The sequence below is a fragment of the Lepidochelys kempii genome, chromosome 3, assembly GCF_965140285.1.
Source record: "Lepidochelys kempii isolate rLepKem1 chromosome 3, rLepKem1.hap1, whole genome shotgun sequence".
Classification (NCBI taxonomy): Eukaryota; Metazoa; Chordata; order Testudines; family Cheloniidae; genus Lepidochelys; species Lepidochelys kempii.
Genome location: NC_136382.1, coordinates 131,474,465 through 131,502,233, shown reverse-complemented (window position 1 = coordinate 131,502,233; position 27,769 = coordinate 131,474,465). Strand labels below are relative to the sequence as shown.

Below are 27,769 nucleotides of genomic sequence, written 5' to 3'. Positions count from 1 at the left end.
ATCTAGGATATTAGCTAGTTAAAACATGCAGTTTTTGCTTAGTACTTTATTCTGCTTTCATTTTCTTCACTGACCCATCCCCTTTCCTCTTGCTCCATATCAATATTGCAATTGCATCATGTGATTCAGTTACTGCTAAGAGGGCTGACTTTCTTCTCCAAAACTGCTGTACTCTTGGGCTAGCTGCTTGCTGGAAATGCATCATTCTTCATCCTTCTCTGCTCTCCTTCAAGCTGTTAGCTTCACCAGTGTGACATGCTTAGCTCTGTGAGAAGCCTTAAACTAAGTGCAGTGAAAAACTTTTACTGCCAGTTTATTGAGTGATCCTCCCATGTAGAGTTATGTGATAGGTTAACTGAGGTCTTCAGATGAAAACATTTAAGGTACACCTCTACCCCGATATAACGCTGTCCTCTGGAGCCAAAAAATCTTACTGTGTTATAGGTGAAACCGCGTTATATTGAACTTGCTTTGATCCACCGGAGCGCGCAGGCCCGCCTCCGCGGAGTGCTGTTTTACTGTGTTATATCCAAATTCATGTTATATCTGGTCACGTTATATCGGGGTAGAGGTGTACTTTGGAGGCATTGGTTAGAGCCCAGGCAAGAGAATATCTGGTGGATTTCCATTCATCTCTTCTGTAGGACAGAAAAATCTTCAGAACTGTATTTATTTAGCAGACAAAGATTTTAAATGAATAAAACCACCATTGCTCAATATCCTACCACTAACCCTACCTGTCAAACCTAGGGGGTCTGTGAGCTAGTATCTGTCATACAGCTAATCTTATTAAATAATTGTAGAATAGTATGTGGCTTTTATACAGTAGTACATTTCTTGCTGTAGGAATTCCAAAACACTTTAAGTTAGAATACAGTTAGATAAATACTGGTAGTACAGTGATCTTTGTAGGCAAAAGCAGCAGCTAATATACCCTCAGTAAAAACTTTCACAGACCCATAAATATTAGAACCTGTCTTATAAAGAGGGATGATAATGGTAAGGAGACCAGTTATTTTTTTTTCTTTTCAAAAAGTGCCATGGGATATATACTTTCCCTTAGAGTTGGGCAAAAATGATCTATGATGTCCCTTTTGAACAGATGTTCCTCTCCCTGCAACTCCCCCTCACCCGTACCTACCGACAGTTATGCTTTAAGGTCTCTTGTTTTAGGATTTGCATGAATTTCATTTGAAACTTAACTAGAAAATTTAAGATTACTCGTACCTTCCTGCAAGTCCTCAAGCAGCTAATAAATTTGGCATTTTGTAGCTTTGTTCTTTCACCATGTCACCATCTTGAATTTTACCTCAAGATGGCAATGCTAAATTTTAGTTGATGTATCCTCAATGGAGGCTTATAGATAACTTATAACAAATACTATACCCCAGTCTTCAGTAAATAAAGCATTATTAAACTGTAATTCTTTACCATGTCAAGCTTTTAAAATATTAGCTTAATTTATTTTAGATATTAGCAGTTAATTACGGCTTAAACCTCCTTTGTAAAGTCAGTGTCCCAGACCCTCATTCTTTCCTAATAAATGGCTCTTTTTAAAAATGAACCTTCCTTAAAAGTTGGGGAGCTCAATGGTTAGTGTTCAGATCCACGTTAGATTTTATGCTAAACTACTTGTTCAGTTGTGGCATAAACTCTCCACCTGTCTTTGCAAGGCTTTGGGGCCAAAATGTCAAGATTTCAGTTGCATCCAAACTAGAATAAAAATTTAACAATCACTGCAGTTTTGAATCCAACCTGGAATCAAAACCGTAGGGGTGGGTTCTGTGCAGGAATTACTTGATGAGATTTTATGTCCTGTTATGCAGGTGGTCTTCTAGGCTTAAAAAAAAACAACAAAAAATCTGACTACAAGTGGTGAGAACTGGGAAATCACTGTTTATCGATTTATAAATCAATCAATCATATGCAACTCAGTTTATCTGGGTAAGATTATCCTGCCTGAATTTGTAGTTAACTCAAAGGAAGTTGCCGGGCTAACCCACCAGAAATGAAACAGTGGCAAAAATAAGACCTCTGGGGTAAACAGCTTCAAAGGAGTTAACAATGGCTGGACCATCAACAGGGAAGAAATTGTCTGGCTTCATCCAAACTAAAAAGGTTTACTCTTCCCAGGGCTAAAGCCAGGGATCTTGGAGGATCCTAAACCTCAAAGACTTTAGAAAATGGAGGAACTTTGGGTGAGCTAGAAAAGACTGCGCAGAGTATGTCAGTGGAAAGTGGACAGTCTGGCAAGCACAAAGGAATGTAGTCTGCTTCTCCCTGCCAGAGAGAGAATCAGCAGGGCAGAGGGGTTCTTACATCTTAAACTTTCCTTGCCAGCTTTTATAAAGCAATACCCATGTGTGTAGATGTTCTGTTTTATCTTTTGATCTGTGTGCTTTGTACTTTTGAAGAATACAATTTCTGTGTCACTGCAAACTTATGTTGTCACAGGCTCCTGAAGGGAAACTCTTACGGGTGCCAAAAATGAGGTTGGGCTTCTGGTGTTAACCGTGGTTGGGAACCACTGGGGGTTGCAAGTCAGAGACCCAGTCACAAAGTGGTTGGACTGCTTGGTTCCACCCAGAGTGAGGTGCAGGAACCTGGCCTGTCAGGGTGTACTAAAGATGGACTAAGGAGACCAAGGTGCAGTTCATCCTGTAGCTCTGACAAGGATTTGGATTCAAGGTTCCAGTTTTGGCACATTCTGTAACATTAATACATATATATTCATAAATCTACATGAAAAATGTTGAAGTTGCAAAATCAAATGCACAAAAATTAAGGAATTCCAGAGTAAAGTTTGCCTGTGCAACTTTAATTGAACCCTCTTAAATTGTATACATTATGATAGTATTTAAGTGACCCTATATTTTCCACAGGACATCTGCCTTATTCAGTGTTCAGAGTGGAGCAGTGGGATGGGTGTGAAGGGAGGCAGGAACCTATCCATCATCTAAAGAAGAGGACTGGGGGACACAGGGTTGACCTGAGTGCCTGGAGAAACTGGTGGAAAGCAGAGGCAGTAGGAGCAGGATGTGGGAGGCAGAAGTAGAAAAGGCAGGATAACCCAAGGCCACCTCCCCACTCTATTATCCTGCCATTTATCCGTATTCCACCATGTCCATTTCCATGTTTATTCCTCTGCATTTGAGTCAGGCTGTCTTCTTCTCCCCTTCTGTGCTGACTGGGTGCCAGTAGTGTGAACACAGGAGAAATATTCTGTGCTCCTAGTTCTGGTGCCTAGTGCTCAGCAGCCCAGGGAAACAATTGCTGTAAAAGTCCTGCTCAGCTTTTTTTTTTTTTTTAAAGCATGCTCAATGCAGATGAAATCTTTGCTGCCAGTCCCTAAAAAGCCTCTACTGAATATGCGTAATAATCTTGGGGCAGGGACTGTCTTTGTTTTCTATTTGTACAGCACCTAGTGGTCTCGGAGCCACTAGGATCGAACCCAGGGCCTCTGGAGCTTAGTGCATGAGCCTCTACTATATGAGCTCAAAGTCATATGGTTGTTAGATTAACAAGACTGCTCTGTAGCCATAGCTCTCTAAGTGGTCTCAGAGCCACTAGAGGGGACAGAACACCACACCCAGGAAATTGAGTAACAGGTGCTGCCCCAGAACCTGCATGGGGCATAATAAAGCACCTGGCGTATTATACCTGCCACCCATGCCTAGCACAATATGGTCTTGGTCCAGGATTGGCGCTCCTAGGCACTATGGTAGTACAAATAGTAAACCATGATCTTCCGTGGTCTATAGAGTCACCAAATAGTGAATTTTTCATGGGGAGCACAAAAGGCAGCTCCTTAATGGCACAGAGACACTCTGACAAATGTCAAGTCCCTGCTCCAAAGCATGGAGGCATTAGTTTCTCAAAGGAACAGTTGTATTTGTGAACATTGACAAAGCAACATATTTTCCGCGAACTTCATTTTCAGAAGTGGTAGAACTGTTTTTTTGCTGAACTTACAGAAAAAAATCAGCCTAAGGCAGAACTGCAGCATGCCAAATTTCTGCCTCAGTGGTTAAAGTTTGACAAAGTCATGAGCTACGCAGAAGAGGGATTTATAATGGAAAGAGTTACACAGTGGAAAGTGTTATAGAACCTTAACTACACACATTGCTGCCAGCCACACTTGTGATGGGACTTTCTAAGGCTCATGTTCATTGTAGTTCTCCAGTATATTTCAGTCATATTCAATCTTTTAGCCTACAAATCTACTGGACTGCTTAGTTATGAGAGCAGGGTCTCTTGACCAAATAATAACTTGTAACTTCTTCAAAATGTTGTGGGGAGTGGAATATAGCCTGTGTACCAAATAAAATAATTGCCTGTTGCCAATTGCCTCATCTAGAAAGCTGTTAAATAAAGGAAGGGCATCAAAGTTAAAGCAAGAGAGAAATTGAATTAAAACAAATGTTTCTTTTATATTTAGGGTACCTGATCATCAAGATATAGCTTTTGGGGCTTTGCAGCAGGGTACCAATTGCCTCGACACTTTGGGCCATTTTGCAGATGGTGTTGTTGGAGTTTATGAATGTCATAATGCTGGGGGAAACCAGGTCTGTATGCTATTAAATTATTTTTTAAAAACCTATAGTATTTTTGAAAAATACAGAATTTGAGGCAGGCAGGCAATGTGTACTAGTGTTGGAAAGGTCGAATCAACAAGGTTGGCTAAATCACTTGTCCCTCAAATAACTTATCATTTTGAGTTTTAGAATCATAGAGGCCAGAGATGGAAAATGGGGATCAGCTAATCCACTCTATATCTCAATATTTTAAATTGTCACTCTTACTCTGTAGCCCTATCCCATCATCACCAAAAGTTACATCTTTCCTGTGGGGTATGTCTACAGAAAAATAATAGTTTGGGCTGAGAGTTTGTATCACCATATTCTGTAAATGTCCTGAAGACAAGGGGAAAAAACAAATATTTTTTATATGGGGCTGTTCCCTTTCCGAGTTGGGGGTTGCGAAGTGTGAAAAATCTTTCTTAAATCCCAGACATGTTCTTTCAGAAAACACATCACATCCAACTCTTTTACAGTAAAGATGGTGTTTCAGTAAATCCTTTCCAATCCTTCTTTTAAAAACTAATTGCAAGTGTGTCAAAGCAGTAAACAAGAACTGACTGGAAACATTAATTACTGCAAAGGATCTAATTATACAGTGGTGTCTTACAGGCACCATTAACAAACTACTTGCATATGCTTTTTCTCTAGTTTCCTGTGCTTGTTTTGTACACAAATGGTTTTCAAATAGAACTCAAATACAATTAAATTGATATTAACATTGTTAATAAATAAATAACAGGATATATAGTTAATTTGCTAATCAGTCAGTTTTTTCTACCACATTAAACTATTAATCGAATCTCTTTAAATTAAAATGGGGGGGCGGGGGGATCAAAATGAAAATCTGACCAGGATCACAAAACTAAAAAATACGAAAAATTCCAGAAAAATCATCCTATCAATCTGAATGTATTCCTACCATACCATCAGCTTTAGAGGCATCTTCAATTTCAGTCTCTTCTCCAGAGACGAGAGAGAAATGTTTCCAAATGGTATTGTATTTGATGACCTTGTGTAGCTGCAGCTATAGCCAAAGAGCACACAGTACAACTCATGAGGAGAGTTGAAAAAAACTTTAAGCCTCCTTTGTACTTCCCTGATCCTGGGCCAGTTTTTTCCTGATTTGGTCTCCAGTGGAAGTTATCACAGCTTGAAGGGGATGGGATTGTTCAGGTACCAGTACTCCAGAAAGAGTTTCTGTAAAATTAATAGACTAAATCTTGACTCTTGTTTAGACCCTGCATCTGGTATTTTGATCAGTGAATGTTTTGAAAACTGTCCTGGGAATCTCCCAAGTGGATACAGGGCAGAGGCTGACTACTGTGGCAAACTTGCCATATTCAGAATGAGCCTTGACATTACATTCAAAAAGCTAGTCATTTAAGTATGAGAATATCTTTGTTTGAGAGACGTAGCAACCGTTGTTGTTGTGTACTTGATAAATAATGTTGGCACAGCAGAAAGGGCATAGCGCTAATACTGAGAGTGACTGTTGCTCACACACAAACTGAAATATTTTCTGTCATCTGTGTGAAAATACTCATCCTTTAAGTGGAGAGCCCCAAACTGGCCTTGAGAGGAAAAGGTAAATATTAGGGCTGTCAAGCGATTAAAAAAAATAATTGCGATTAATCACACTGTTAAACAATAATAGAATGCTATTTATCTAAATATTTTTGGAAGTTTTTCCACACTTTTAAATATATTGATTTCAATTACAACACAGAATACAAAGTGTACAGTGCTCGCTTTATATTTTTATTATAAATATTTGCACTGTAAAAATAAAAATTGTATTTTTCATTTCACTTAATACAAGTACTGTAGTGCAAACTCTTTATCATGACATTTGAACTTACAAATATAGAATTATGTACAAAAAACAACTGCATTCAAAAATAAAACAATTTAAAACTTTAGAGCCCTACAAGTCCACTCAGTCCTCCTCCTTGTTCAGTCAATCGCTGAGACAAATGTTTACATTTGCAGGAGATAATGCTGCCTGTTTCTTATTTACAGTGTCACCTGAAAGTGAGAACAGGCATTCACATGGCAGTGTTGTAGCCAGCATTGCAAGATATTTATGTGCCAGGTGCACTAAAGATTCATATGTCCCTTCATGCTTCAACCACCATTCCAGAGGACATGCATCCATGCTGCTGATGGGTTCTGCTCGATAACAATCCAAAGCAGTGCAGACCAATGCATGTTCATTTTCATCATCTGAGTCAGATGCCACCAGCAGAAGGCTGATTTTCTTTTTTGGTGGTTCGGGTTCTGTAGATTCCGCATCAGTGTTGCTTGTTGAAGACTTCTGAAAGCATTCTCCACACCCGTCCCGATCAGTTTTTGGAAGGCACTTCAGATTCTTAAACCTTGAGTCAAGTGCTGTAGCTGTCTTTAGAAATCTCGTATTGGTACCTTCTTTGCGTTTTTTCAAATCTGCAGTGAAAGTGTTCTTAAAATGAACAATATGCTGGGTCATCATCCAAGACTGCTATAACATGAAATATATGGCAGAATGCAGGTAAAACACAGAGCAGGAGACATACAAATCTCCCCCAAGGAGTTCAGTCATAAATTTAATTAATGCATTATTTTTTTTAATGAGCATCATCAGCGTGGAAGCATGTCCACTGGAATGGTGGCTAAAGCACGAAGAGCCATAACCATGTTTAGCATATCTGGCACATAAATGCCTTGTAATGCCGGCTACAATAGTGCCATGCAAACCTCTGTTCTCACTTTCAGCTGACATTATAAATAAGAAGAGGGCAGTGTGACGGGTTCGGTCATAGAGACCCCCTTGGGACTGTCGCCTGACATGCTGAGACTACCTCTGAGCCCGTTTTCTCTGCTAGTTTGGGCATTCAGAATCCTGTTTTGTTGAGTTAGATATGCTAATCTGCTGCAACACAGACCCAGGGTCTGACCCACGACCCCAAAGTTGCAGACTTAACTGAAAACGGCTTAGCAAGGGCTCCTGTCTCTAGCACCCAGCTCCCAATGGGATCCAAACCCCAGATAAATCTGTTTTACCCTGTATAAAGCTTACACAGGGTAAACTCATAAATTTGTCCACCCTCTATAACACTGATAGAGATGCACAGCTGTTTGCTCTCCCAGGTATTAGTCACTAACTCTGGGTTCAATAATAAGCAACAGTGATTTTATTAAGTATAAAAAGTAGGATTTAAGTGGTTCCCAAGTAACAGACAGAACAAAGTAAGTTACCAAGGAAAATGAAACAAAACATGCAAGTCTGAACCTAATACAGTAGGAAACTGACTACGGGTAAATCTCACCCTCAGAGGTGTCCCAATAAGCTTCTTTCACAGACTAGACTCCTTCCTAGTCTGGGCCAATCCTTTTCAGACCGGTGTTGTGGGTTATGGCCTGGGTCCAGCAATCACTCACACCCCCGTAGTTTCAGACCTTTTGTTCCAGTTTTTTCAGGCATCTCTTTGGGGTGGAGTGGTCCTGTCTTGAGCCAGCTGAAGACAAAATGGAGAGGCTTCCAGGGCCTTTTATATTCTCTTTCTTATAGGCGGAAACCCCTTTGTTCTTCCATGCAAAGTCAGAGCAACAAGATGGAGTTGGTAGCCATGTGAGCAAGTCACATGTCCAAGAATGATTCAGCTTTTTGCAGGCCAATTCCATTGTTTACATGTTAGTTTGAACGTTCCCAGGAAAGCTCAGATGTGGATTGGCGTCTCCCAAAGTCCATTGTCAGTTTCTTGATTTGGCACTTACTGAGAATAGTCCTTTCTCAAGAAGCTGGCCAAATGCTTCACTGAGGCTACTTAGAATCAAACACATTGAGATACAAGTACATAGCCAATATTCATAACTTCAAATACCAAAATGATACACACATACAGACAGCATAATCATAACCAGCAAATTACCACCTTTCCATAGACACCTTACTTCACCTCCTTTGTACAAGATTTGGTGCTACTGTAGGAGCTTGGTTGTAACAGTGATCTATACGGTCACAGTTCATGTTAATAACATCGCAGGCAGCATTATCTCCCGTAAACTTCAACAAACTTGTTTCTCTTAGTGATTGGCTGAACAAGAAGTAGGACTGAGTGGACTTGCAGGCTCTTAAGTTTTATGTTTTGTTTTTGAGTGCAGTTATGTAACAACAAAAAAATCTACATTTATAAGTTGCACTTTCATGATAAAGAGGTTGCACTATGGTACTTGTATGAGGTGAACTGAAAAATACTATTTCTTTTGTTTATCATTTTTATAGTGCAAATATTTGTAATTTAATATAAAGTGAGCACTGTACACTTTGTATTCTGTTGTAATTGAAATCAATATATTTGAAAATGTAGAAAAACATCCAAAATATTTAATAAATTTCAATTGGTATTCTATTGTTTAACAGTATGATTAAAACTACGATTAATTGCAATTATTTTTTTAAATTGTGATTAATGTTTGAGTTAATCACATGAGGTAACTGTGATTAATCGACAGCCTTAGTAAATATGATAGAAGCTAACGTCAGCAAGTGAAACTTCCAATGAAGCTGTACAGCTTCTGTAGGTTCATAGTTGGACAAAGGTTTTTTTCTGTTTTGGTCTGAGAGAGAATCTTCCTCTGTACTGCTGAGGTTATTCTTCTTTGACCACCAGCTTCAGCAAATACTACACTCTGAACAGTTACTCATGAAAGAGATTGGTTGGGAAGGGACAGGACTTGGAAATGGCTTGCATAGCCAAGATGAAAGGATTCTAGGACCCACCAATCATAGTAATTCCACCCTTAGCCAGAAAGAAACACACCACCTGACCTCCAAAAGAGAAGCAGAAGTTAAAAGTGCTCTGGGCTTTTGGATAATATTGTAAATTTGTGTTCTTCCTGTTGGAGATGATAAATAGGTGGCAGAAGTTGAAGTAGCTCTCTACCTAAAAGCATTTTTTGCTGCTCTGCCTCTTCTGATGTTGCTGAGGCTGCTGCTTATGTAATTGAGGCTGGCTGCCAAGTAAGGTCTCTGATACTGGAAGGAAGATGTCGAGAGCGTCTTCTGGCCTGATAGAAAGAGTCCCACAAACAGGTGTTCTTCATTTTCTCTTGAGGCTGAAAAGATCCCCACACTCTTTCCTCTTTCACCTAAATGAGAGGGTTTTCCACATGGGCCTGAGCTTTAGATGAAAGACCCAGTGCGTTGAACCAGGAGTATCATCTGAGAAAACTGCTGATGCCACCATACAAGTTGAAGTATCTGAAGCCACCCACAGGGCGGACAAATCCCTCCAGTGGCAGTTCCTTTGCTGGCATTTCTGCTCCTCAGGAAAGTGGTTGACCAGAAGGAGTATTTGTTCCCAAAGATTAATTTTTATTTTGAGGTCTTAGATTTCTATTTTTATTATTTGTTCTGAGAGGTATCTCTAATTTTCTTAAAACAACAAAAATCAATATGAGTTCTATCTATTCTTAATGCATGTGTTGCTATACAAACCAGTAGACATTTTGTTTCCAGGAATGGGTGTCTGATATGGGCTATATTTGAAGAAGTTTTTGTGGAGACAGCAGTGTGCTTGAGTGGACTGGGAAATGTATGGGAAGACCTGGGTTCTAGTCACAATTCTGCCACTGGTTCACTGTGTAACTTAGGTAAATTTACCTTTCTGTACCTCAGTTTCCATATGTAAAATGGGAATAAATATCTCCTTTGCAAATACCTTTGAGATCTATGGATGCAAATTACTAGAAAGTAATACCTACCGCTTAACTGGATGTTGTTTGATGGAGAAATTCTTCATAACATTACCATTTTACCTACTATCCTCCCAGAGGATATGCATTTTAAGTTAGTTTTTATATATGTGGGATTGACTTCACCTACAACATTGAAAGGAATTGGCACAGCACCATAGTTGCCCACATTCCATGAAGGGCTCGTGCAAGAATCCCCCTGAGAGCAGTGGCTTTACGATGTTGATCCTGGTGCTCCTGCCTTGCTTGCAGACAGGAGCACAGATCCAGGAGAGGTGATCTGCCATGATATGTCATTATGGAGAGCTAGTTACAAGCTAATTCTTTTTTCTGCATTTAAGCAACCACCCACTTGAAAAATCCTTTCAACCCAGTGTATTTGAAACTACCGGTATAGTATCCTGTCCATTCCTTTCTCCAATTAGTTTGAAAAGACTGTAATGAAGGGAAAATTGGATTTCAACTTGTTTTAGATGCTTTTGTGCTTGGTTTTGAATAGCTTAAAGATCATTTTATTCAGCTCTGACTAAGGCATGATTGAGTAAACAGAGGTCCCTTTGTGAGTAGACCTAGAACTCTGCGAGGTTTTAATTTTCTTTCACCACTCATTGGAAACACTGAGGCAATGCTGATAATTCTGAACATAGTCTTTTGAAGTATTAACTATCTTGCTCAGGACTGACCTGAAAGCTTTTCTCGTGGCCCCGTGAGAGGGTGGAATTTTTAGCAGGGATTTTCACTGACAACATGAAAGCTTTAAGATTTAACTTCACTTTAAAGGGAAGTTCCTAGAAGAATAATACTTACCCCTTGTTATGTTGGCATACCAAGGCTTTAACTTAATAGAGCAAGTGCAGAAACCCAAAAGTCTGCCTCTCTGGTTAAATGTAAGCTAGCAGCTGCCCAGGAGCAGAGATGAGGGGTGACATTTTTAAACGGGAGATATCAGAATTAACTTTCTATAAGGGGAAAGAGTATCAAACATGCAACTTTCTTGCTTCCTAGTGCCACTTTGACTTTAGTGTTTTATCTGATGCAGTCCACATTGGGAAAGTGGGGAATCATGAGCATATCTGTACATACATGCTGTATTAGGGTATAGGAGGATTCCCACCTGAATCTGGAGGGTGGATTCTGGTTTGTAATCTGTTAACCCACCCAACAGAATAAGATGTCTGATCTGAATTGGATAATTATCTTGATAGAATGGGGGGTCGCTCCCAAAACAGGATGGTGGAAGTGAGATGGTGAGCGCTGTACTCCATTTGGGAGGGCAACATACAAGAGGATGGGAACTTCATGGTTTGATAGCTTACAGACAAGTATGTAGAGTTTTGGTAAGGGTATGGTATAGAGGAGGTGTTATGTTGTAAAAATAGATGCAAGGGGGTGGATGGATTTAAGTGGAGTGCTTGTCCCAAAACCAATGAAGATGCAAGGGGCAGAGCTGAGGTTGGTGTTGGACTTCAAATGTATTGACTTCGGGGCAGTTAGGTTTTTAATCAAAAGTACTATCATGATTTTTATCTGAACCCAGGGTTGGATTGTTCAGGTGTGGGTGGTACAGATTAATTGCACCTCTTCCAAGCTGCTATCTTGTGCTCAGAACTGCTTCATACATCCCAGCATAATCTGAGAGTGACAACTCAGTTTGGCACCATGAGTAGGTAGAGGAGGGGTGGCCAACCTGTGGCTCCTTGCATAGGCACTGATTCCGGGGCTGGAGCTATAGATGCTAACTTCCAGTGTGCTGGTGGGTGCTCACTGCTCAACCCCCTGCTCTGCCCCAAGTCCTGCCCCCACTCCACCTCTTCCCCCAAGGCCCTTGCCCCTTTCCCTGAGCCTGCTATGCCCTCGCTCCTTCCCCCGCCGCCCCATAGCCACCTGTGCATGTGAAATAGTTGATTGCAGTGGGTGGGGGGAGTAGGCACTGATTGGTGGAGGCGCTGGGGAGCGGCTGGGGGGCTGCTGACATATTACTGTGGCTCCTTGGCAATGTACATTGGTAAATTCTGGCTCCTTCTCAGACTCAGGTTGGCCACCCCTAGGGTAGAGTTTGAGAGAAATCCCTCCATATCTTTTTGCCTATCAAGAATGAGCCACACTCAAGGAAGCCCACTGGGGCATCTCAGCTCAACCAAGGGAAGCCAAGCCCAACAAGCCCAGTGGAGCTCAGAAGAGCTGCAGGATTTTATTTTGAATATCTGTGTAATCTACTGTGAGAATTGCCTCATTCTGGCAATGTGGGGTTGGAGCCTGGAAGAATACTCCACCTTCTCCTTTCTAACTTGCCCCCTCGGTCTGTCAGTGTCTGGTAATCTTCAAGGAATGACAGCAGGTTTTTCAGTTTTAATTAGGCTTTTATTATTTAAGTAACAGCTATGCAAAGGAAAGTTTTATATGCAGACAATAGGGGGAAGATTTTACTGAGTCACCCATTAGGGCGATTTGAGTACTTAACTAGAAAGCATCTAGAGCAGTTGTTTTCAAACTTTTTTTCTGGCGACCCAGTTGAAGAAAATATTCACGCGACCCAACAAAGCTGGGGATGAGGGGTTTGGGGTACAGGAGGGGGCTCTGGGTTTGGGGGTGCAGACTATGAGGTGGGGCCAGGGGTGCAGGAAGGGGCTGGGCAGCACCTCCAATGGGACTTCTAATGGCCTGGTCGGCATGCTGACCAGAGTCGCCATTGCCCAGTGCCTTACATTCCGCAACCCAGTACTGGGTTGCAACCCACAGTTTGAAAACCACTGATCTAGAATGCCAAGGCTGTCAGACAGTGCAAGCCTACAAAATTGTTTTGCTTTAACTTTCCAAAGGGAATGCAATCTGAGCCTTAACACTCAACTGTTGACTAGGAATATCCTTGTTTCTCTCCAGTTATGATGTTATGCCACCATAGTTCCTCTGGAACTTCTACCTCTGTGGACACTGCAGGTGTGAATTAAAAAGTACCTAGCTTTTGTTAACATAGTCCTGTTAGAAAGTGGACTATGGTAAGTAGGCTTAGGTACCTTTTAATTTGCCAGCAGCATGCACACGGGGAAGTTAGATTGCAGCACTTTGGTGCGCTCTGCAGTTCATATCTACATAGTACATTCTGGGGCACTGTGTAGACGTAGCCTCAGTTAGAGCTCATTGGAGCCCTCCTGAAACATAACTAGAGTCAGAAAATTAGTGAAGATTTAAAAAGATATATATTTTTAGAGAGCCTACGTTGTTCACAGAAGTGACCAGCTTTACCAGCTAGCTGGTACTGCTTATTTCCATTAAGCATCAATGTGGATCTCTGAGGGTATACATATCAATGGTTTTGATGTTTAGAAATTCACATGAGGGTTTTAAAATATTGGTTCCTTTACATAATATTAAATCAAAGTCCTAACAAATGACCATTATTTTTACTTTGCTCTTAAACAATGGCAGTTAATCGTATAAGGATTGGAGGGAAATATCCAGCAAATGTCACGTTTCCGTTACCTGAAACTACACATTTTAAAAATACTTTGAGTATTTAGTTTGTTTTAAACTGGAGTCTGAATTTTAGGTAGGTTTGTGGTTCACAAAGGGATGGTGGGGAGTTAACAATATTCTTGTGCTTTCCTTTACACCTATGATGTATAATTTCAATGTCTCTAACTGATGAATTGCTAGCAGCTGTTTACTAAATCGGTATGATGGTAATAGTTGGTAATGGTAGGAGATTGGAGAAATTCTGATTATTCTTTTTGTGTATTCTCATGAGGAAATTGAGTCATTCTTAATCTAGTGGAGTTGCAAGAGAGAATGCATGCCAAAAGTGCAGTTAAATCAGAAGATAAATCAAATGAAAAATTTGATGATATAATCAGCTAATCTAATTACGGTCATGGGTGTTGCTTGCAAAATAGTTGTTAATGTTATGGCTAATAAATTGAGTCCTGTGCAACTAGGTCTCCTATTACACAGCTCAGAATCCTCCTCAGGCACCAGGAGTAGACTTTATTCTTGAAAAGCCTAATTAAGAAGCGAATTGAAAGTGTAGAGGTAGCCTTCAATGGTAGAGGGAATTAGCCTGGGAGGAAGAAGGAATCCAGAGAATGGGGAGTGATCAGGAGCTGTGACCAGGCTCCCGGGGGGCCACACTGAGGTTACTCAGTTAGGGCAAACTGCAGATAATGAGGCAGACAAACCCCAAAGCTGGTGGATATTCCAATACTTAGATTTACCAAACCAGCATACAATAGCTTCTGTAATACCTCACTGGTTACTCAGAAGCCAAAACACAGTTCCCTTATAGCAGCCCACTCTTGGGCTTCCTCCCAGACAACCAAGTTAAATATGATGAGGATTACTGAAAATCTTATTCCTCATATAAGAAAGTTCTACCAATCCCAAAAGGGTCAGACACATTACCTCCCGAGTTAATGAATATTTCAGATCTTCCCTAAGTACACACTTACAGCCAATTCTTATTAACTAAACTAAAATTTATTAAAGAAAAGAGAGAGAGCATATTGGTTAAAAGATCAGGATACATACAGACATTAATACATTTCTGAGGTCAGTTTCATAGTAGAGATGGTGAGCTTTGTAGTTGCAAAGAGTTCCTTCAGAATTAGTCCATAGGTTATAGTCCAATGTTCATATCCAGGCTGATCCACGTGGGACTGGAGATCTCAGTCTTACAACTCAAGCTTCCCCTGCATAAAGCATCAAGCAGATCTGAGATGACAGGATCAGGTCCCAAGAATTTTTATACAGTTTTTGGGCAGCCTCTTTACCATACAGTTCTGGGTGAACAATAGGCTTTTGAAGTGTAACATTCTATTTCCTATACATCACTGGAAATTAACTACCTGGATTAACATAAGGTAATGTATCCATTAACCCGTTTATCACAAACTTTAAAGAGGCCATAGATGAGTGGTTTTCAAACAGTGGGTTGTGACCCAGGTCAGCACTGTCGCCTGGGCCATTAAAAGTCCCATCAGCATTGCTGCTCAGCTAAGGCAGGCTAGTCCCTACTTGTTCCAACACCACGCTGGCCCTGGAAGCGGCCAGTAGCATGTCCAGCTACTAGGCAGGGGGACCAGAGGCCTCCGCGTGCTGTCCCTGCCCCAAGCACTGGCTCCACACTCCCGGACAATGGGGGAGGGGGAGCGGTGCCTGTGGGCGAGAGCCACGCAAAGCTGCTTGCGCACCTCTGCCTAGAAGCCAGACCTGCTGCTAGTTGCTTCCGGGGCGCAGCGTGGTCCACGATGCCAGGACAGAAGAGAAGCCTGCCTCTGCACCCCGGCTGCGTCGCTGACCGGGAGCTGCCGGAGGTAAGCCCGTGCCCCAGCCCAGAGCCCACACACTGAACCCCTAATTCCCGACCCCACCCCGCAGCCCTCACCCTGCACTCCAACGCTCTGCCCCAGCCCTGAGCCCCTTCCACACCCCAAACCCATCATCCACAGCTCCGTTGGGTCGCGGGCATCACCAGTTTTCTTCAAGTGGGTCACCAGAAAAAAAGGTTTGAAAACCACTGATATAGACAATGACATTATTTCACCCAAGATTCATCTAAATGTTAATATTCCCTTTTGATCTCTGAATCAATCTCTGATCTCTGAATAGCTATAGTAATAGACAGGAACTGTCTGTTTACAGGGCTAACATCTAACAAGATATAAATAAACACAATTAGTATCACCTCTAACATCATTCTCTAACAATACAGGTTTGCATTTCAAAGTTCTAGCCCATCTCACATGGAATGGCCCTAATTACCATTTACATACTTTTTTTAACCTGTCTCTAAAGGTTGAATCTGGGTAAATTAGCCAGCAAGCTGCTTAACCCTTTTTGGTCATGTGTCACAGGAGCATAGAGACCAAACCTACCTTTTTCCTTTTAAGAAAATACTAGGAAGTTGCATACAAAAATGTGTTTAAAAGAAAATTTATTTAGGTGGCAAAATCCACTTGATAATTAGGTGGCAAAGTCAAACTTGATAATTAGGAAATGTCAATCTGTAGTTGCCCTTGCGACCTTAATTTGGCCTCTTGTGCATATGTATTATGATAGTATGTGAACATTTACACTGATGATTTTCCACGGCTCCCCTGCCTCATTTAGTGCCCAGGATGGTAGGAAGAACAAGTAAGCAGAATTATTGAGTGGGGAACAGTAAATCTGACACTTCCTAACTTTTAGGTATTTTGCAATCTAAACTTTCATTTAATGTACTGTCATGTGTGTAATATAAACAAAAGGTGGCTTTTATGTAGCCAGGTGTATAGCTACATCCTATCATGCATTACAGCCAGCAGAGGGAGCACAAGGCAACAGTGTTTCTCCAGAGTTATGCTGAGGCACTGAGTGGATGTCTATGCAGCGTTTTGAGACCACGTGGGCAGATTTGTGTTGGCGGGGCCCACACTAGCATTCTAAAAATAGCTGCATAGATGGCTCTTTGAAGATGAGGCTCATGCTTTGAAGCCTTGGCAGGTGGAGGGGCTTCAGATTCCAAACTGCAAGTATGTTGACCTGGGCTGGGAGGCTCCCTGCTGTGGGCTGTGTAGATGTACCAAGATGCAATTTCACAGTAAATTAGTCCTCAGCTACGTTGTGGGTTCTAGAGGACCATGTTTCAATATGGTTCCAGCTAAAATGGGCTCTGAATCTGACCAGTCATAAGTAAAGGTTGTCAGTTTGGAATATTAGTTTATACTTTTTAAAACTCTGGAAAAAGCACGCTTCAAACACTTGATGCTTTAAATCCGAAGTGGGGCTCTTGGTTACAGAAAGTCTCTTCTGAGCCTTTTTACAGAAGCCTAACATAGGCCAGCTCAGCATGTGTGCATATGTTTTTGCACCTTTCTATGTTCACAACTATATATATACAAATCTATATAATTCATTTTATTTCCTTGTCTTCCAGGAATGGGCCTTAACTAAGGACAAGTCAGTGAAACATATGGATTTGTGCCTTACTGTTGTGGACCGAGCACCTAGTTCACTAATAAAACTCCAGGGCTGCAGAGAAAATGACAGTAGACAGGTGAGTCCATAATGTATTAATGTAACTCACTGTGCAAGCAGTTCTACTGGAAAATCAAAAATCTCCATGTGTGCGCGCACACATGCATAACCTGCTGAGGTTCTTGGCCTGTACAAACCAATAGTTTGCTCCCTGCCCCACGTGTGTATGTATCAGGATGCAGATATGACACTCTGCCAGCAGGACAGTTGGGAACTGCAGTAGAAATGAAGTGATGCTGTGCTTGTGTGTTGAGCGCTTCACCCATTTGTGTGGCTGCAGAGAGGCATTGATAATAACTCGATTTGAGATGGACATGAAACTCAGAAAAGGAGTCCAGTGGAAAAGAGACAGTATTAGTGGAACAAGTGTAAGGATGCTACATTTTTTCCACTAAATTATATGGAGGTTAGATATTTAGAAGAGGGCTGTCAAAATCTCTTGGTAGCCTGCTAAAAGTGACCCCTCTTTTAAGGTCTCTTGGTGGTATTAAAGCAAACATTATTTTAATAATCAAGGCAATGTGCCCACAAGAATCTAAATGCTGGCAAACTAGGTAAACCTAAAACACTGAAACAACAAAGGCTCAAGACTGTTTCCTTTTTATGACCTTAACTGAGGAAAGATTAAAGATACATGCAGGCATATGTAAAGGCAAACCGCATTCCAGAGACCATGGCTTCTAGATGGAGAAAATAGCGTGTAACCCCTCCCTTCTGAAGATTGTAACCTGGGAGGCCAGGAGGTCCAAATTTAGGCCAAGTTGAGCCCTCATTTACACCCTTGAAACCCCTATGAAGTTTTGAGGTTGCATAGGTATAACTGAGGGTTGCGTTTGGCTCTATTTTCTATTGAAGTCTTTTTACTAAGGTATGTGAGTATGCAGTTGCTTAAAGTGCATTACGAAATATGGGTGGAAAGCTACAATAACACCTGCACAGTAAACTTTTTCCCTCCAAGTCCTCCATCAAATAATTCTAGTGAGAACATCTCACAAATACCTTAGAGGTCTTTTGCAGCTTTGCGCTCAGATGACCTCCTTCCTCTCCCCATCTAAAACCAATAAGAAATGCACTAAATCTGTCCGTATGAGGTAACAGTTTAGTATAACATGTTTACAGCAGTCGGGTCTCTAGAATATGTGGTTTAGATTTTTACTGATACGTGTTGTCTGTCTCTCTGTTTCAACAACAAGAATGTTAAGTGCTCATAGCACTTGTGTAATCTAGAGACTTTTTTATTTACATTGCAAGTGCATATTTTTCTTGTGTTCCTAAGTGAAACCATCATAAGTTAATATAGTAGAATGTAAAGGAAGACCTAACAAATAATTGCCAACATATATTACAGCTTAGATGTTAGTATAATAGTAAACAGTGTAATGGTAATATAATCATAAATGCAAGGAGCAGAGATCAATAAGAGGGGGGGTGTGCATTTAGAGGTTTTGTCCATGTAATCTCAATATACAAAGCTTGCCTTATAAGTAGGTCAGCCCAGCAGCGGTTGTGCATACTGCATGGGTCTACGCTATCAAAACTATTTCAGAGACAGATCCATAATATATTTTTGAAGCTCGTATTTCAGCGAAGCCTGAACATGTGGCAGTCTGTCTCTCTGAAGAGAATAGAGCTCAATTCCCTCTCCCTCAGCAACCAAGAACTGACATGTCTTACATATCATTTAAAAGGAAAATATTACAAGGAAAAGACTTTCTGGAGTTGGGGAGAAGGCAAAAAATGAAGGAAGACCTAGGACTGCACTTTGTGAGAGCACCAGGCTCCCTAAACAAATTGCATTATTAAGCAGCACAGTTATTTTGTCTTCCAGTTGCCATGCACAAGTAAAATCACATTTGCAGTGTCATCTCGGCAGCAAACCCCTTTCATATCGTCATAGAGAAGTCTGCTCTGCAAAGCCATGGCTTTTTCTTTCCTCCGAGCCTCTGTGCTTTTGTGCTCACGGAGCAACCGTTCTGCAAACACTTCATGACTGGGAGTTTGCTTTCTGTGAGATACTATTTAATGAGAATGTTAACTAGGGGACCAACGAAACATGTTTTACAAAATATGTTTGGGTCAGAACTTTCAGGTATCTCCCTTCCCTCTGTCAGCCCAACCCTTCTCATCCAGGAGAGGAGACCAGTTCTGCTTATGCCAGAGTCTATGCACAGTTGCCAATATTTAAGAAAATTTGGCAAAGGTCAGTTCTTTGAATAGGCTGTGACCTGCTAGGTCTCCATCTGTCAGAGGGTTTGTGTGCATTCTAGTTACAGTATTTACCAACATTGTCACAAACTCCACCCTTAAAGGCAGGACAAGTATCATCCCTATTTTAACAGATAGGGAAACCAAGGAAGAGAGTTCCTGACAAGGGTCACAGTGGGAAAACTGTCAGCCAGAAATACAACACAGGTGTCCCTTGTTCTGAGTCCCATACTTGGTCAATCAGACAACAGTCCTCAGCATTGGCCTGGCCAATGCTGCTTTTAACAGCCACAAATTAATTAGGTGGATTCCAAAAATTTGAGGGATCTATGGCCATGGTTTCCACAACCTCTGAAAGACCGTCTTGGGGATCAATTCTTGAGATTACAATTTGAAAACATTGTGGGAGGGGGGGAGCTGAAGTTAGTGCTGATATTTCTATGTCCCGCAGGTCAGGGGGAACACAGCTGCAGGCTTTGCAGGCCTCTAACCTGGCACTGCATTGGGATTGTATGTATTTGAGGAGAGAGCTGGACAAAATGACTCTGTGTAACCTCCATTTCTAGTACAAAGTATTAGCTGGATTAATGGTTCCTTTAGCATGGCTTGTGATAGTTTGGACAAGTCTTAAAGGACAGTATCTAAACTATTGTCTCAGTATTCAGAATTACCACAAACAGAGGCTAGGAAGGGATTCGAGGATGGAGAACTAGGAAGGCAGGATATGAAACACATCTTTATCCACACTTGGATAGCTCATTACTTTATTTTCTTTTCCAGAAATGGGAGCAAATTGAGAGCAACTCTAAACTGAGGCATGTTGGCAGTAATCTGTGTCTAGACAGCCGAAATGCCAAAAATGGAGGTCTTACCGTTGAGGTCTGCAATCCTTCTCTGTCGCAACAGTGGAAATTCACACTTAATCTACAGCAGTAGAAGGGCTTACACACACAACGCAATCTTGTTTCCTAGACATTGGGCAAAGTTTTGATTGCATTACTGATATATTTCTTAAACTTTCCACGGAACTTATATACCTCAGTATTCCATCTTCGTCTGAAAGTAGGAGAGAACAAAGCCGAACACAAGAGAACCAAGGGGACGTGGAACACTGCAATTATCTCACTGAACGTAGTGCAGCAAAGTTCCCTTCTGGTGTAAAGACTTACCAGTTCCTGTCTGACTTCAGTTTAGTACTTGCACAGCAGATGATTAACATCCCTAGAAACAATTGATGTACAGTAAAAAAATGGATCTTAACATGCAGAAGGAGGGAAGGGAATAGGGTGGGGGGAGGGAGAGTGGGGGAATATAAACTGCTAGGAGAAATTGAAATCTCCATTTACATAGAAATCCTCATTTGTGGTTTCCAGAAGCTGAAGTGTCATTTTGAAGGTTTTTTCCATGTGTAATTGGTATATTTGAATATGAACTTTTCTATGATGGACTCTAAATATATATATTATATATATAATATATATATTTTATCAGTTCCCAACTGTTTATCAGTTTTCCTCATCTTGTAATTACCAACCAAGTGATTAACATACGTAAACCGGAAAGTGGATTGGAATGTTGAGAGAACAAAACTTTGTGAAGGTGTGTCTTGTTCATGCTAACACTGGATGCTTTTGCTTTTCAAACTGGACCTGCTTCTTAGCACTTCACCATCTTTGGAGATTGTGGAACGCAGGAGGAGGAAGCGGAAACAGCAGAACAAACTGATGGATCTGCACACATCATTGCTTGGATTGTCTCTTCTGACTGGGAATTCAGTACATGTGCCCTGGGTATCTGTAAACTTGTACTTGATATTTATGTTGAACATTTCTCTAGTACTTGGTCTTTAAAATACTTTTTTCCTTTATTAAAAAAAATTTACATAAGCAGTGCAGCTCTTTCACAGGTGCAGCCATTGGGGTTCAGCACAGTTTTTTTTTAGCAGGACCCTGATCAGCGTAATTTCTTTGTCTTAATGAGTCAGGATAAGACAGAATAGTAGCATCACTGTGTACAGATAGCACAAGATCATCATAAATTTTAATCTGCCAGGATCAGCAGCTACATGATATCTCAGAGTTGCACTTGTTTAATTTATAAACCTGCTATGGGGTATCCTACTTGAGGGTTTTTTTATTATTATTCCTTCAAACAGAATTGTTGAAACTGATCCAGGCTCTACTCTGGGTACCAGCAGATGCCAAGTGGTGTTTTTAACCTTAGAACAAATACAATTTACAGTTTCAGCCCAATTGACATTTTTGTATTAAAGCAATGCTGTCACAGTTACCTTGACCCCAACGTTGACCTACTTGCTTATGTTTGCCTAGACTATACAAACTGTTAAGCTCACTGAAGCATTTGTTTTTAAAATAAAATAGAAAAAGCAAAGAGAGAAAGGTGCTGGCAACAACCCTGCACTGATAACTTGGAGATGAGCAGTTCAAAAATTAGTTTGGTACGATAATGGATCTCAAAAGCCTAAGGACTGATTATAAAGAGAGTTTTAGAAATATTGTTACTAACCCGTACTATGACAGTGTTCTTTTCCTTTTTCGGGGTCTCTGGGAGTAGAGTATGTCATGAGCTGCACTTTCCTTTCTGGCTGCATTTAGTACAGTAAGTGGAATCTCTCCATGCAAAATGGTTTTTACTTTGCAGTGACAGACATTGAAATAAGAGGCCCATAAATCTGTCTGATGTATGAGTCGGAGTTGCATAACATGCATTTGTGGAGCGACACCGGTGTCCTTTCGGGTGTACCAGGAACACTTAGGGAAGAGATTGAATCAGCGCTTCTCCCTTCTGTCCAGCTCTCCTACAAATACATGAAGAGGAGGGATCTCTCTCTTCCTCCCCTGCCCTTCAATCCTTTTATCTCCTCCAGTTAAAAACCTTGGGCATTTGTCTGTTTCAGGGTGGCATGCAGTGGATAAACAACTTGTTTTCAGCCTTCGGTTTCTCCACATCCAGACCCTTTGAGGGTGTCTGTGCTACAGGGACAAAAGACGCTAGATACTTGCTATAGCAATGTACGGGGGTTTTCTGTCACGGTAGCAAATCTGCTTTAGAGGGAGTTTTCTGGGTCAATGGAAAAATCGATCCATTTACCTAGCAGTCTCTATACTGGGGCTTATGTCAGCTTAACTCTGCCTCTGTGGTGTCAGGTTTTCACGCCCCTGAGCAACGTAGCTAGGTCAACCTAAGTTTTAAGCTTATATTAGGCCGAAACTAGCTGAGTTTGCCGAGGATGTGATTCAGTCATGGTGGGGATTGCTGCTACCCTTGAGAATAAACTTTGAATTCTTGAAGACTGATCTCAGCAGCAAATTCATTATGGTCTAATTGTTCTGACAGAAGAGAATTTAAAAGGTGCACTAAATTCATACTATGCTGCATTCCCCTCTATGACTTGGATCTTAGCAAATGGACAAGCTACTGCTAACTGAAATCAGGAGTGAGTCTGGATAATGTTGACTCTTCTGATTTCTACCTCTAAGCAGGATAACTAGTAAAAAGTCTTAATTTTTATAAATCCCGCCCCCCTCTTGATTGCAAACCAAGTCTTTAAATGTCATCCTACGTATTGTGAAACAGAAATCTCTCTCTAAACCCCTATGGAAGCTATGCAGGTGTGTCTTAATATAGGAGCTGTACAACAGACAGCATCACTGTATGTGTCGTGGGCACAGAACAGAAAAGAGGTGGTATCCTTTTGTTAGATATGTTTACATGACTGTGTGCCAAAGTTACTTACTGTGATTTAATTATTTTTAAAGTATCGGGATTATGAGCCCATTTTTCAGACAAGTAAAATTCCTAAGAACCCCTGAATCCAGTTGTGATGGAGTCTTCTCTGAAAGAACTTTTCTTATCGTCTTCAAAGCAAAAATGATGGTACACGTAAGCTTGTTTTGCAAATTTTCAAAATATAGTTTGGAAATCCTTTTCAGTTGGTTTAAAAAAAATCTGCTGTACAGAGCTTGTCCTTTGTTCATTTTATAGATGGAAACCATCCTTGAAAATTTTAACTTAAATAAAGAAAATAATTACTTTATAGATAAGATTGTGGTTGATGCTGTAATTATTTGGTTTCATGCATGATTATCTGGCAGCTGTTTCCACATGTTTTGATCCACTTGACTGCTTCGTGAGTGTCCTTTTTAAAAAAAAAAAAATTTTTTTTTTTACAGGTGTCTTTTCACAGGAGAAAAGTTACACATAAGTGAGTTTAAATGTTAACCTGTAGGAAACTCTTATCGAGGGTTTATTTTCCTCTTGATGACCAGCCAGTTCCCTGACTCTCTGTGGCTGCTGAGGACTGCTGTTGTAGGCAAGAAAGTCGTCTACTGCTGGGAGTTTCAGGAGGATCAGGGTCCTGCTTCATTCCTCCAGCATACCTGGTTTCCCCAAGTCTTCCCTCAGTATGAAAAAGCTCAGGGGAGAGGCAGCCTCTGGTAGCAACAGCTCAGGCCAGCAGCGAGGAACAGAATCTGGAAACACTAGTAGCAGAGATTTAGATGGGTGGGGAAAATGAGGCTCTCTAACGAGGCAGATGGGCGGGAATAACAGTGGCAGGGATAGAACTCTTGCAGGGGCATTCACTTCAGGTGGGACTTTCAACAGTGCTTCGTGTTGGTCTAGCTCCGCTCAGGAATCATACCAGTGCTGTGCCCCTCGGAAAACCCGAACCTCCCAAGGCATCACATTGAGAACTTCCTGGACAAAATCCAGAGCTAACTGGGGAAACACCTATACATCAAACTCAGTCTTCCCACGAATAATCTATGTAGTTCCACATCCATCTGTGAGACATCTCTGATGTTCCATCTATGCTGATTTCTGAAAATCTTGACTACCAATAAATGTAATTATTATAAATGAAACATTCATTTAGATCTGATTAATTCTCTAACAATTCTGTATTCCAAAATACCCATTAGAGACTCTTGATTCATTTTCAGTGCTGAATTCAAATGTCTGAATAATAGAAAAGCAGTTAATGGAAATATGTCCTCTTATTGAAAGTAGGGCTGTCAAGTGATTAAAAAAATAATGGTGCAATTAATAATAGAATACAATTTATTTAAATATTTTTGGATATTTAAACATTTTCTACAGTATCAAACTTTTGAGCCTGCGAGTCCAATCAGTCCTCCTTGTTCAGCCTATCGCTCAAAACAAACAGGTTTGTTTACTTTTGCACGAGATAATACTGCTCCCTTCTTGTTTAAAATGTCACCTGAAAGTGAGAACAGGCATTTGGATGGCACTGTTGTAGCCGGTGCTGCAAGATACTTACATGCCAGATGCGCTAAAGATTCATATGTCCTTTCATGCTTCAACCACCATTCCAGAGGACGTGTCCATGCTGATGACAGGTTCTGCTCAATAACGATCCAAAGCAGAGCAGACCGATGCATGTTCATTTTAATTATCTGAATCAGATGCCACCAGCAGAAGGTTGATTTTCTTTTTTGGTGGTTCTGGTTCTGTAGTTTCCACATCAGAGTGTTGCTCTTTTAAGACTTCTGAAAGCATGTTCCACACTCCATCCCTCTCAGATTTTGGAAGACACTTCAGATTCTTAAACGTTGGGTCGAGTGTTGTAGCTATCTTTAGAAATTGCATTTTGTCAAATCTGCAGTGAAAGTGTTCTTAAAATGAATATGTGCTGGATCATCATCCGAGACTGCTCTCACACAAAATATATGGCAGAATGTGGGTAAAACAGAGCAGGAGACATACAATTCTTCCCCAAGGAGTTCAGTCACAAATTTAATTAATAAATTATTTTTTTTAATGAGCATCATCAGCATGGAATGATGGCTGAAGCATGAAGAGGCATATGAATCTTCAGTGCATCTTGTGACACCAGCTATAACAGTGTCATGCGAACCCCTGTTCTCACTTTCAGGTGACGTATATAAGAAGCGGGCAACATTATGTCCTGTAAATGGAAACAAACTTCTTTCTCTTAATGATTGGCTGAACAAGAAGTAGGACTGAGTGGACTTGTAGGCGCTAAAGTTTTACATTTTGTTTTTGAGTGCAGTTATGTAACAAATCTACATCTGTAAATTGCACTTTCACGATAGAGATTGCATTGCAGTACTTGTATGAGGTGAATGGAAAAATACTATTTATCATTTTGGTGAAAACAGAATTTGATTTTCGCACATTATTACAGGCAGAGAATAACAGCTCTTACATTATCCCTGAGGAGGTAGGAAGGTAACCTCCCACCCACACCCCTCCCCCATGCTTGCTATAGACACTGAAATGAGAAAATAGGACTTGATGTACTAAATAGCCACAACTGCCACATGATTGGATTAAACCTTGTCAAATGAGTCCTCTCCTCTCCAACTCTGGCCAGCCAAGCCACGCTCCTGTGGGCAAGTCTGCATCCCTTCTGCAGCTGCAACACATTGTCTCTACTGAGTTGGCCATGTCTCAAGCTACCCCCGCATAGCATGCTGGTCAGCTTGGACATAGGCAAAGGTAGCCATGGACTGCCGTGCTCCACTGACCCTGGGCCCAGAACAGAACAGTCTCCACAGAGCAGCCTAAGGGCTGATCTAAGTGGTGCTGGCTGCCTGTGCCTCCAAGGGGCTGTTCTGGTAGCTGGGTTTGCTATGGCACCCTTCCCAGCTCCCCATGCATTGGCTGCAGGAAGTGGGGAGGAGTTACAGCAGCTCAGCACTCCCCAAGGTTCCCCCTGCACAGGAGATGTTTGGGGGTGGGTTAAGCCATCATTAGGGCAGTTGAGGATGTAGCCTCTTGTGTCTGCTGCTGTGGAAAGTGTGGCTGAGGGGCCCATTCTCCTCTCTGGTCCATGTATGTCACGGTGGGGTGGTGTACATGGGGCCATTAAAGTGCTTTTTAAGCCAATCTAATTATCTTTCAAGGGAACTGATTCATGATTTCTGAACACTTGGGGTTGGCAATGCTCTCATTCTGTGCCAGCCCGTAGGCAGCCCTCAGGAGACTGCTGTAAATTAGAGATTGGGGGGGTGGGGGGCCGAGAGAGAAAGAGACACATTGATCCTTTCAGCAGCATAAAATCTGGGTGGCACAGATGTGGCACAATGCTACCTCTGCCCGCCCTCCCCTCTCCCCCCCCAGCCCCCCCCCGGGGCTGTGTTCTGTGCTGCCCCTCCCTGAGCACAGAATCCAGCCCATCTAAACCTGACACGGGGGCCAGGTAGCACAGGCAGATCCATCCTGTTCGGCCTGGAAAATACCCCCTGTTCTGTAGACGAGTTTTGATCGTGGAAAGCGGATTTGTGCCCACTTATTGGACGTAAATCAGTGGGATAACTCTGCCCTGTTGCCGCAGGGGCTGCATTCCTATTAACAAAATAATGCCTCAGATCCATGCCCAGCTGTTTGAATCATGACATGTAAGCTCTTAGGACAGCAGCAGCAAGAAATAAAAACCCAATTCACCACTGCTTTTCATTAGCCATGGACCACTAGGTTAAGCTTTCCCACGCAATCAAATGCTGCAGGCACTGTAGTTAAAGGGACTCAACAATTGGGGAAAAAAATCACAATTCCCTCTGAACATGTTGCACCTGCTATGGCTTTAAGTAACCCCCTCATGTTAGCAGGAGAGAGCCGCGTTTGCCAAATATTTTTTTTCCCCTCTCTCTTTTCCAGTTTGTTCCCATTTTGCATCTGACAGGCCTTTGGGGCTTGTCAGCTCCACTGGTTTCTGGATGGGTAGTTGCATCACGCTCCCGCTTTGCTCTGGAAGGAGCTCACAGCCACACTCTGCAAAAGGGTGTTTCTCAAGAGCGGCAGCAGCAAAGCTGACTTCTGTAAAGGGATTGCTCAGTGCACGAGAAAAACACTTTACTCACAAAAAGAAAAGGACTTGTGGCACCTTAGAGACTAACCAATTTATTTGAGCGTGAGCTTTCGTGAGCTACAGCTCACTTCATTGGTTAGTCTCTAAGGTGCCACAAGTACTCCTTTTCTTTTTGCAAATACAGACTAACACGGCTGTTACTCTGCAACTTTACTTACAGTACTGCAGGCCGAGAACCTGCTGCTTTCTTCAGCTACATAAACAGAGCGGGGGATGGGGGGGGACACAGAGTAACCAAAGAGGAAGTAAGGGGGAGGTGGAGCATGGATCCAACCCATAATACTGAGTAACCAGTTAACGCCTTGATGACCACTTGACTACACCCACCCCCTTAATTTGCAGCTTGGATGTAGTCTTTTAAATCAGT

At 41.6% G+C, this 27,769-nt stretch overlaps 1 protein-coding gene across 2 annotated transcripts in view; it reads left to right on the top strand.

Annotated features, from left to right (window-relative positions):
* The window catches only part of GALNT2 (polypeptide N-acetylgalactosaminyltransferase 2), a 154,116-nt gene extending 133,304 nt beyond the window's left edge, over positions 1 to 20,812 (top strand). For both annotated transcript variants that reach the window (XM_073338037.1, XM_073338038.1), the window contains exons 14-16: positions 4,439 to 4,565; positions 17,221 to 17,340; positions 20,307 to 20,812. In XM_073338037.1, coding sequence (XP_073194138.1) covers positions 4,439 to 4,565; positions 17,221 to 17,340; positions 20,307 to 20,462 — 403 coding nt within the window. In that variant the 3' untranslated portion in view covers positions 20,463 to 20,812. The remainder of the gene's footprint in view (positions 1 to 4,438; positions 4,566 to 17,220; positions 17,341 to 20,306) is intronic.
* The last annotated feature ends 6,957 nt before the right edge of the window (positions 20,813 to 27,769 follow it).